Below are 12,099 nucleotides of genomic sequence, written 5' to 3' on the forward strand. Positions count from 1 at the left end.
CTTGTTTAAATGGCCTTGAACAGATTGTTGTATCTCTGTGTGCCACCTTCACCTATAAAACAATAGGTATGGGCCAGGTTACCGTTAGGGTGTCCCTTCCATGACTGGCTTTTGTTAAATCTTGTACTACAATAGCATTCTATATGGCTCTGATGACACATTGGTGGCTTCTTTTATTTGCAGACTGCAGTGAGAATCTGTTTCACTGTCACACAGGCAAGTGCCTTAATTACAGCCTTGTGTGTGATGGATATGATGACTGTGGGGATTTGAGCGATGAGCAAAACTGTGGTAAGTAGCATTGTTTCCCCAAAGGTTTTAATTTAAAAATCACAGAAATTTATAACCAAAAACTTATAGTTCATTATGTGTTAATATGATTAGCAGTTTAAATTACAAAATGATTGTTTTCTTGTGTTTTAGAAGGAAGAAGTTTGTTCAATCACTGTCCTCAGTAATGTCTTACGTGTAAATGTAATATATAAATAATCATATTAAGAAAATGTTTAAGAAGTGGGATGGGAAGACTGGTAAAGGTTGTTAATGCATTAATAGTTTTTTCCTCTCCTCAAATGTGTTCTGTTTCTCCTCTGGTTAGAGCCAGTGGCTTATGTTAGATTTTGGCCTTTTGAGCAAACTTTGAGGGCAGATATATTGTCTGTGCCTGATTCCCTTAGTACATGTGACTGAAGCCCCCTCCTCTATTTAATCCCCAAATAGTACAAGGACCACCTGTGCAGCAGCTACCCAGGATTAGGATGATGCATTTGTTTTGTGTACACATGCTGATCTTATCTTTTAAAGAATAAACTCAGTTTTTAAAGAGTCATGTTCAATTCTGAATGCCATCTCATGAATTAAAATCAGCAAAATTCCTCTTGCTCATTTACCTTTTTGGCTTTGTGACTAGGTTCAGAATTTTTAGGTAGTATATTATTGAGTGATGTAGGAACTTTGCAACATGAACAAAAGGGCAAACAGGGATGAGGATATACCCTGGACAAATGATATGAGACAATGTCCAGCATTAGAAAACATCAAAATGAATGTTTGGTAAGGGTCAGGGATGTGGTCAGAGGAAGGCATTAGAATCATGACTGTTAGGAATAACACGATGCTGGGAACCCTGGTGGTTTCTAGAGGCACCATCTCGCTGCCACTTGCTGTATCTGTAAAAATATTTTAAAACGTGTGTGTACAAACCATTCCTGTGTGACTAGATAGATGTGGATTATTGTTTTTTTCTGACAATATTTTATTTTTATTTTATTTTGACTAATAATAGTTGTACGTATTTATTGAATACAGCATGATATTTTAATACATGTATACAATATGCAATGATCAAATCAGGGTAATTAGCATATCCATCACCTCAAACATTTATCATTTCTTTGTATTAGGAACATTCAAAATCTTCTCATTTAGCTATTTGAAAATATGCAATAAATTATCATTAACTATAGTCATCATCCAGTGCTATAAAAACCTACAACCTGTTCCTCCTATCTAGCTGTAATTTTGTGTCAGTTAAGCAATCTCTCTCTTTTTGCGATGGAGTCTCGCTCCACCACTCAGGCTGGAGTGCAGCGGTGCTATCTCGGCTCACTGCAACCTCCGCCTCCTGGGTTCAAGTGATTCTGCTGCCTCAGCCTACTGAGTAGCTGGGACTACATGTGCGTGCCACCACGCCTGGCTGATTTTTGTATTTTTAGTAGAGACTGGGTTTCATCATGTTGGTCAGGCTGGTCTCTAACTCCTGAGCTCGTGATTCGCCTGCCTTGGCCTCCCAAAGTGCTGGGATTACAGGCATGAGCCACCGCACCTGGCAACAATCTCTCTTTACCCCTCCTCCTCCATACCCTTATGGCCTCTATCTAGTAACCACTGTTCTACTCTCTATTTCTATGAGATCAACTCTGCATATGAGTGAGGGCACGCGGTATTTCTGTTTCTATGCCTGACTTATTTCACTTAACATAATGTCTCCAGGCTCATCCATGCTGGTACAAATAACAGGATTTTATTCTTTTGCCATGGCTGAATAGTATTCCATTGTGTAGATGTACCATATTTTCTTCTCCTCTCATTTTTTGATGGCACAAATTGATTCCATATCATGGTTATGGTGAGTAGTGCTGCAAAGAACATGGGGTTGCAGGTGTCTGTTTGATATACTGATTTCCTTTCCTTTGGAAATATGCCCAGGAGTGGGATTGCTGGGTCATATGGAAGTTCTATTTGTAGTTTTCTCAAGAACCTCCATACTGTTTTCCATAATGACTGTACTAATTTACATTCAGATGTGGGATATATCCTGGGACTAACTAGTCTTGAGACAAAGGATGAGAGGAAATTGTAATTATATAGATCACAGAAATTACACTTGCAAGAGGCCTTAGAGATCATCAGATTCAACCGTTCCCTTTACCAGTGAGATCATTAGGAAAATGCGGGGGATTGAAAATGAGTGAGTGTCGTTTGGTAGTTGGACAGGTTAGTGGAGAGGGCCAGCGTGCAGGTAGCGTGTGAGAAAAAATGGTCTTAACAGGCAACATAATTCCTCTGAAAATAGCAGGCTGTCGTGAAGTTTGTGTGTTCAGATGCCAGTTGTCTCCATCTAACAGCAATAATTATCACTTTCCTTCAGATCGGCCTCTGCCCTGGCTCCCTGTGCTCTCCCGGTTCCTGCCCAAACACCTCTTGCGCTTTTCTTCTTTTCTCAAACTTATGTCCTCCCTATACTTTCCTCTATTGATCCAAAATACCCTTTAAGATCCATGATCACTCCAGAAGTCTGTCTATGACTATGGCACTGTTACTAGACTTATCATACTTTCTCATGGAATCTATTATTCATGAATCCACATACATCTTCTAAAACTCTGCTTATATTCAGGGTATACCACCTCTCATGGCAAAGCATCTTATGGATTCTGCTCTTTGTGAGAGGGAACTTACCACTTAGTTCTTTTTCACTAATATATAAAGTTGAAGTCCAGGCTAAAAAGAATCATGAATATAACATAAATATTTTGCATGGCTTACTTAGCATTTCCTTTGGATATAAGGCCAGGCATGCTGGCATGTCCTTGTAGTTCCAACTACATGGGAGGCTGGGATGGGAGGATCACCTGATCCTAGGAGGTTGAGGCTGCAGTGAGCTATGATCATACCACTGCATTCCAGCCTGGGAGACAGAGAGAGACCCTGTCTCAAAAAAAAGATAATCAATTAAAAACTTAAGCTTAGCATCAGGAGAGATGACAAGGAGATACCTGCCTTCCCAATTTACCAGACAGGTAAGGTATAATTCCTAGAAACGTGAGAGAGCTGTTACGTATACATGAAATCCACTAGGTGCATTGTGAAACACAAATCACAGTTCTGCTTTTTGAACCGGGGTAGAAATCATGAATTTTTCATAAGGAAAGAAAATGACAACTAAAGAAAACAAAAGCCAACAGCAATAAGAACAAACTATGGGTCCTGGGACAGCTAGAGTAGTGTTACTCATCTGAAAAGCAGACCCATCTTATCCCACAGTGATGGTGGTCAGTGGGGCATATGCGTGGGGAGGGCATGGAATTTTAATTGGGCCAGATCTATCGTAGAAATGTTATTGAAGGTATTGGAGCCATTGGAACAGACTCTCTTCAATGGGAACCGGGAGCCATACAATCCTGCCTGTTTGTCACGCTGGTTCTCTGCATCCTCGTGAGTTTTCATTTCTCCAGATTGCAATCCCACAACAGAGCATCGCTGCGGGGACGGGCGTTGCATTGCCATGGAGTGGGTGTGTGATGGTGACCACGACTGTGTGGATAAGTCCGACGAGATCAACTGCTGTGAGTGCTCTGAGGACGTTTGTTTTGCTTATTTTTCCATTTCTGGTTCTTTAGGCTGTACTCAAGGTTGAGGACTGTACTTAAGACTCACTATATACACAGCATTCCAAGGGAAAGATTCTTATACTTTGGTTTTGCCTGTAAAGATCACCGAGTGGTGGGATGACAATAGCAATGGAGTGTATCTGACTTCCACACCTCTCCCTGCAAAACTCCAAGCTTCATTTGGTTGATCTAGCCAAGTGGGTGTCTGTTTTCTCTCTCATTGCTCCATATGTCTCTTTTATGCTTCTGTGACTTTGTCAAAGGTGATGCTCTGCCCACAGAATGGGGGACCTTTCTTCTGCACACAATATATGAGTAGTTAAGCTTCCCTGCAGGAGTGCCCTAACATGTTCTCAGGGGCCTTTTGTGGAAGAACATGGAAAGAATCACCAGAGAGAAGAGAGCCTTTAATGTTCATATGATGATACACGGAGAGAGCATAATAGGCCGGGCATGGTGGCTCACGCTTGTAGTCTCAGCACTTTGGGAGGCAGAGGTGGGTGAATCTCTGCCTCGGGAGAATCGCTTGAACCAGGGAGGTGTAGATTATAGTGAGCCAAGATCAAGCCATTGCCCTCCAGCCTGACAGAGTGAAACTCCACCTTAAAAAAAAAAAAAAGAGAGAGAGAACGTAGTGATAATATAAATTTATAGACTGTTGTGTTTCTTAGTGAATGAAAATCTTCAGACAGTTGTTATACTTCAAACTAATAACAAGTATGGTTATTAACACTTTTACCCCCTAGAAAATATACTATACCCATTAGAGAATAATATACATGATTGAATAGAAGCTGTCAGGTATTAAGAGAGAATGCAGTTGACCTGAAAGAGTTAATGTGATATGTTCTTTTGCATGTTTGAATTAATTATACTTTTCATCTTTTTGTGTCTAGTAAAAGCTAAGAAAGTTGATTTTATATATAAGATTGAATATTTAATTGGCTTATAATTTGAGGCAAAAATAGAAATGTGGATTACATATTTTTTATTTTGACATAAGAAAAGTCATATAAAAAGTCACAATGTGTAGCTCTCCTCTTCCCTGAAATGGATTTGAAGTGGAATGTCCTCCGAGTCCTTGCTTAGTGGACATAGTGGAACAGAGTGGACTGTATCTCACTAGATCTTGGAGAAGCAAGGATGTGGTGCTCAGATAGAACACTTCTGGTGTGGAGCCTTGACTCAAGAACAGAGAGGTCATAATATTAGTAATTCAGTGAAGGCTAAGGTCACATGATCCACAGGTTTCCAATACTCTAAAAGACAATAGGTATAGACTTCAGAAAACCCACAGGAATTGGAAAGTTAATGGATATTAGGCCATCCCTAACAGAGCAAGTACTATGCTCTGTTAAACTTTAGTTTCTTATCTGTAAAACAAAGATGATAATATCTACTTTACAAGATTTATGTGAGAATTTGAGATTATATACACAGTGCAGTTAGGACAGCTCTTGCCATATAATGAACCCTTTACAAATTGTAGTTTTTATTAGTAAGTGGATCATGATACTTCCATCACTGAAAACAATGACGCAGTTCTCAAGAAAAAGTTAATTTTTGGTAAGTGCTATTCCATGAGGCAGGAAAAATTCTAGAAATAAAATCAATGATATGTTCATTTGTGTATGCAGAACACCCTGTTTCTTAGCGATGCCTGATAAATGGCAATTGTTTATTTGATGTGCAGATTGAGAGAGAAGAATTAATAAATAAAGTGAATATTGGTCTGCCCCTTCCTAGCCTGTCACAGCCAGGGTCTGGTGGAATGCAGAAATGGACAATGTATCCCCAGCACGTTTCAATGTGATGGCGACGAGGACTGCAAGGACGGGAGTGATGAGGAGAACTGCAGTGGCAGTAAGTGTGTCCCACCACCCCAGAACATTCTTTTACTGGTGGTCCTCTGCTTGGGAACAAAGAAAAATATTTGAAGTTGCTTAAGTAGGATTCCCATGTAAATAATCCCAGATTGCCTAACACAGTGGTTCTCACAGCCTAGTCAGCCAGGAAACGCTTTCTTGTGCTAAACATAATTCTCAAGCAACTTACACTGAAAATCATTCCTCAGTTAAGACACCTAAACAGCATGGTCAAATTCACTTAACTGTTCTATGGGAAAAGCCGTGATAAAGAGAGAAGTTTAGTGTATAGCATCCAATTAAATCAGATTAGATTCCGGTGAGAAGAAATTGGCTTCTGAAAGGAAATGCAATGGCTTCCTAAAATAATCATGTTCAGAGAAGCAGTTTAATGCCTCTTATTACCAAGCAATACACTTTAAAAGGATTTGATATCTGTGTGTGAATCTCAAAAAGAAAAAGTAGGTCCAATAAATTGTTTTTTAAATGTAATTTATGTCTGTCAGAAAAGAAAGTTCTACATAGATTGTTTTAAGCTCTAATATGTGTGGAAGCTTCTCAGTAGGGGCTGGGTAAGAATATCCCTAGACTCAAAAATCACATTTGTGTACACTACACAGGCACAGCCTAGTTGTTAAGTACATGGTTGTTGCAGCCCTGATACCCGGGATCAAGCCTCGGTCTACTATGGTGATTTTTGGCAAGATACTTACAACTCGTATAGGTTTCGGTTTGTGTGTCTGTACACTCAGAATAGTGATAACTACTTCATAATGGTGGCACATGGTGAAAACTCAATATATGTGAGCTTTTATTACATGACTATTACATTAAAGCATATCTTGTGCTGTGTATATTCATAATCAGCCATTGAGACTGGTCACCTATAGGTAAATTAGTTTTGTCATAATGCATATTGATCATTAGAATAACTTTAATGGAAAAGTGCCCAAGATCTAAAGGGAGAGCTTTTCAATCACAGACTTATTACATAAAAATAATATATAAAGAGTGCTTTGTTTTACCAGTTTTTAAATTCAGAAGGAAATCCTTTATTAAACATAATTTATTGTGTGCGTATCAACTGAGCACTTCCCTTTGCATCAAACTCTTCTTCCTTTCTGTATAATTCAACTCTGAAATAATTTTGGATTTTTCATGATGAAATGGCAGACTTTGTAGATTATTTCCTTACATGTGTGAGATGTAAGAAAGTCATATGATAAAATAGATTTAAAAGTAAAATTTTAGTATCTTTATATTGTTTAATGAATTCAACTTAAAAAATGTATATTGTGGTGTTTATATGTGGCCATCCCCTGGGAATTCAGTGGCAAGCAAAATAGCTGATGGGGCTTGCAGACTCCTGGGGAACATAGGCATGCTACAAATTATTATGCAAGTCAGTGTCTAGCCATGCAGCAACAGAGGCTAACAAGGGAAATTCAGGGTGCTTGGATGCCATTAATAGTGTGTATGCCCTGGTAAAGCACCTCAGACAAAAATTCACTGAGGAAGAGATCCGGGAGCTCAGACCTGAAAGATGAGTGGGGAGGAATGGGGCTTGAAAAAGCAACTGAGACACAAGGCACCGGTTGACCAAAATTCCTGAGGTGGGAAGGTGCAAGGCATGTGTAGGAGGACCATGAGAGAAGGCAGACCATTGTGATTAGAGAGCTGAGAACGAAAGGGGGCCTGGTACTAAATACTATGTAATTGTCAGCACGGGTTGCAGGCTTGTTCTGCTAGACAGGGCTGGGAAGGGAAGCAGGGGCTGCTTCTCCTGAGACTTTGGGTCCTGCTAAAGAGTTAGGCCTTTGAAACTCTTCAGGCTCTGTCCCTGCCTACCTTTCTCGTCTCTCTCACCCCCTTTCTCAGTGGTTAAAGCTCCAGTTACTTTGACTTCTGCACCTCCCTATTCTAGGCCTTTTGCATATGCTGTTTCTCAGCTTGGGAAACCCATCCTTTCCTCTTATCATGACTTGGAAAAGTCCTTTGAGAAACTTCCCCATACTGGTCTCATTGACTTCTATTGCTCTTTAAACGTATTTTAGCTGGGCGTGGTAGCACATGCCTATAATCCCAGCACTTTGGGTGGCCGAGGCAGGAGAATTACTTGAGACCAGGAGTTTGAGGCTAGCCTGGGCAATATAACGAGACCCCCATCTCTATGAAAAAAATAAATAAATAAAAATAAATATGTCTTCCATAATGCAGTGATCACACAGCATCAGAAGGTTTTGTTCAGGATCATACCTATTATCAGAGCACAAGTCACTTCCAAGGAGGTATCATGCCATTTTGTCTTTTAATGCTTAGTGCCTAGCTTATCACATAGATTGTCACATGGCAGGCACTTAATATTTGCCAAAATAATGAATGCATGATGTCAATAAAATCTCCTAAGAGCTTAAATTTACAGAAATTGTTTAGGTTTGCTTAGAGAAAAAATTTTGACCCTGATGACATTAAAACAAGAGTGACATCTCTTTTCTGCAAGGCTGTGGTATATTATTTTGCATACTAGTGGTACTGGAAAGGATAAATATTCCAGTATAATAAACACTGTCTTAGAATTATAGATAAGAATGATGATATATACACATATACTATTATTTATACTTAAAAGTGCCTTGCAAGGTTGTCTAGATTCCTGATGACATGCCTGAAGGTAATTGATCATAATGGGGGAGAGACAGAATGGACAATAAATTTATTACCTTCCCCATTTAATCTACAAATGACCAGGAAATCAATGGGAAAAGCAGTTTCCTCTCTACCTACCTTAAGGAAAAATCATTAGGGCAAACATTGATATTACTGCTGTCATTCACTTAGAAAAAAGAAACTCAGTTCTCAAGTCATCACAGCTAGGCTGATGACACTTTCCAAGGATATATTGAAAATATGGGTAACAGCTGCATAACACTTGTATTATGATAAAGTATCCTTATTGTATTGGTGTTGATGCCCTACTTACTACTAGAGAAAGCATTTTACTTAGAGGGAGACTAGAATTGGGAGCAAATGAGTCTTAAACAAATGTCAATTAATATTCAGAATTTCAAGATTTTTATAACATTCTCTCTCCCTCAAATCTCTTGAACTTTATTTTGTAATCAAGTGTTGACACCCATGTAAAACGAAAGCACTATTTTTTTTCCATTAAATGCAACAACCTGTTTGTAGTGTAATTTGTCTCTTATTTCTTCATTCCTATATTGGAACACCTGGATTGTATTTAGTTACTAGGAAAATGAATACAGAAAGCACCTATTCAACGTATGTTCAATACTTTTGGAGAAATTGGAAGGAAAGTAAAGTTGTGTTATTCCTCAGTTCCACCAGACATTCCTGATCCTTTAGATACTTAGGTAAGGAATTTGCAGATGATGAAAGCCAATGTGCCTTTTCCTCCCTCTGTAGGTCAGACTCCATGTCAAGAAGGAGACCGAAGATGCGTCTACATTCCCTGCATTGATTCATGTGGTGGTAACTCTCTCTGTGACCCGAACAACAGTCTGAATAACTGTAGTAAGTACAACAGCTGACAAATGCAATCACCACGTCAGGGGATGCACTCAGCAGTTTTCTTCTGCGTTGACATCCAAATATCGAAGTCTGGAATCCCTCCAAAAAAGTGTACCTGTTTTCTTTTTCTTTTTAAAATGTCGCATGTGGTAGCAGAAAAGAAACCAAATGGTCTGAATTAACTTCAATCAGAAATAAATGTGTCATTGTGAACGACTGTAAATTCACATTGCTTAATATCATTACCATTACTTTCAACTCGGCATTATTTCTCTGAATTATTTTCTTGGCTCCATCTGTAGGCAGATGCTATCTTTCTTCCTTTCTACAGCACAGTTTCAAAAATGGAAACTGTAATGAAGAAGCAAATATGAAGTTCATAGAAATAGCCACATACAATTTTGGCAGTCTGTTCCTTTTATTTGAGACACAGTCCCACTCTGTCGCCCATGCTAGAGTGCAGTGGTGCCATCTTGGCTCACTGCAACCTCTGCCTTCCGGGTTCAAGTGATTCTTCTGCCTCAGCCTCCAGAGTAGCTGGGATTACAGTTACTCAACACCCTCAGTGATCCATCTGCCTGGGCCTCCGAAAGTGCTCAGATTACAGACAGTCAGTTCTTTTTATGAAATTTATTCTCGCTTTTCTAGGAGCTCTGATGACCTATAATGGTTTTGGAACCATTATGCTATTTTTTTTCGGTGACAGTGTAACAGCTCCAAATGGTGTAAACAGGTGACTCTAAAATGACTTTCAGGAGGAGGAGTTATTTGGGGAAGACAGAATGGGCGGAAGTGAAAGAGCACCCTAGGGATTCTCCTGGGAAATTGAATCAGAAAATTCCCAGCGACTGATTTCTAGTAATGATTTCTGACTCCTGGGCTCTGTTTTCATATTATACTCACTTCTTTTACATTTGCTAATGGACTTTTGGCTGCGTTTTCAGGTTGGGATTAGAAATTTAGAAGCAGGTCAGTCAGCTTTCAGTTGGCAAGACGGTATTCCTTTTTTTTTTTTTTTTTTTCCTGAGACAGAGTCTGGCTCTGTCACCTAGGCTGGAATGCCGTGGTGCGATGTCGGCTCACTGCAACCTCCGCCTCCCAGGTTCAAGCAATTCTCCTGCCTCAGCCTCCTGAGTAGCTGGGATTAGAGGCCCACACCACCATGCCCAGCTAATTTATTTATTTATTTATTTATTTATTTATTTATTTATTTATTGGTAGAGATGGGGTTTCAACATGTTAGCCAGCCAGGTGTCAAACTCCTGACCTCAAGTGATCTACTGGCCTTACAGGAGTGAGCCACCATGCCCAGCCAGGGCATTACTTCTTAACACATGTCCTCTCAGTCCAAGGCCCTTGGAAGCTGGGATGCTGAAAGGCTCGGTCCTTGCATTTGGTACAGTTTTGCGGTCCTAATTTTACCTGGTGACCTTTCTGGGTCACTGTAGAGCTTATAGTGAGTACCTCTGTAACTGTTACGGAGTCTCAAGGGAGTGAAAAAAGGAGTCTGGGAAGGGGATGTAGGCAGGCAGCTAATTAAAAACCCAGGCCGACAGGACTTACTGTGGCATTTAATAACTCTGCCTGGAAGCACATGCCCACCCCTCCTCCATTTCCCGTATAAGAGAACAGTAGATATTAGTCAAACCACAAAATCGACACACTCAAGCTGCCATTTTACTTCCTCTAAACTGATGTAAATATAAACTGATTTAAATAAAACATACCTATAGATACGCATATATGTGTGTGTGTGTATACACACACACACACACACACACACACACGTATAACCTATTTGGGCCACTGTTTCCATTGCTTCATTTTGCTCATCTCTCAATCTGCTGTGGAACTTTTTCAGAGCGATTTCTTTACTTCTCCTTCAATTTGAATAGTGACAGCATCATCTCAAAGACATATGTTTATTATTAAAGTTTTGGGGGTTGTTTGACATGGAATGACACTTACTACTAGACTCAAAAATGCAGAAAAGGCATTGTTAGCCTGTGTCAAATTTGGGTAAGAAGTAACTGGGTGTGTGTTATCTTTTTTTCTCTATATTTGAAATATTTCAAATTTTAAATATTCAAAACTATGTTGTCTCCTGTCAAAAGAATAAGTTGTAGGAAAGGCAACTGGATAACTCTTAACTCATAGACTTGACCAATATTTGTAGTGTGTACATGATGTTCCAGGCATCGGGATGGGTGATAGGCTTTCTAGTGGTGGAGAAAGGAGACAAGCTTCTAGTTTCCTAGAAGTCACTTTTCAATGTGGGAGAACATATCGTCATCTTCCCACTCATGTATTCTACATTGTTGTCCTCTTTAAGCTCATTAAATACACTCATTTTCCCTAGTGCCTCACTGTCTCACCAGCTTCCTCATTCACCATGTATATTCTTGCCAACTTCTCTCCACATATATTCAGCAAACGTTTTGCACACACTCTCTTCTGAGTGAAAAGCACTAGGCTAGCCACTCGCTCTCATTACTCCTGTGTAATTAAAAATGGCATATGTGCCTAACTTGCAGTTGAAAGTCAAAATGTTATTCCTGATCTTTCAGAGAACTTCAAGATGATATATGCGTACTTAGGTCTCTGTAAAGACAAACAAGTGGCATCCCAGAAAATCCTTCATACACTTGAAAATATGGTTTATTGCTTGAAGATGTTTACCACTATCAGAGACTAGTATTACTCAGCTTCTGAGACACAACTGAACAGCACTTTCTTAGTCTGCTTGATGCCAAAGGAAACTGTGAGTTTGGAGAATGTAGTAGATATTCGGTCTGGTGGAGACAGCTTCT

The 12,099-nt window shown here is 39.6% G+C and overlaps 1 protein-coding gene across 2 annotated transcripts in view; it reads left to right on the plus strand.

Annotated features, from left to right (window-relative positions):
• CORIN (corin, serine peptidase) overlaps nt 1-12,099 on the plus strand; it is a 259,724-nt gene that overhangs the window by 173,106 nt on the left and 74,519 nt on the right. The window contains exons 7-10 of one of the 2 annotated variants that reach the window (XM_033214755.1): nt 184-291; nt 3,738-3,848; nt 5,640-5,756; nt 9,185-9,292. In XM_033214755.1, coding sequence (XP_033070646.1) covers nt 184-291; nt 3,738-3,848; nt 5,640-5,756; nt 9,185-9,292 — 444 coding nt within the window. The remainder of the gene's footprint in view (nt 1-183; nt 292-3,737; nt 3,849-5,639; nt 5,757-9,184; nt 9,293-12,099) is intronic. The other variant, XM_033214756.1, reaches the window with a different exon arrangement.

The sequence above is a fragment of the Trachypithecus francoisi genome, unplaced genomic scaffold (genome assembly GCF_009764315.1).
Source record: "Trachypithecus francoisi isolate TF-2019V2 unplaced genomic scaffold, Tfra_2.0 Lachesis_group1, whole genome shotgun sequence".
NCBI classification, from domain to species: domain Eukaryota; kingdom Metazoa; phylum Chordata; class Mammalia; order Primates; family Cercopithecidae; genus Trachypithecus; species Trachypithecus francoisi.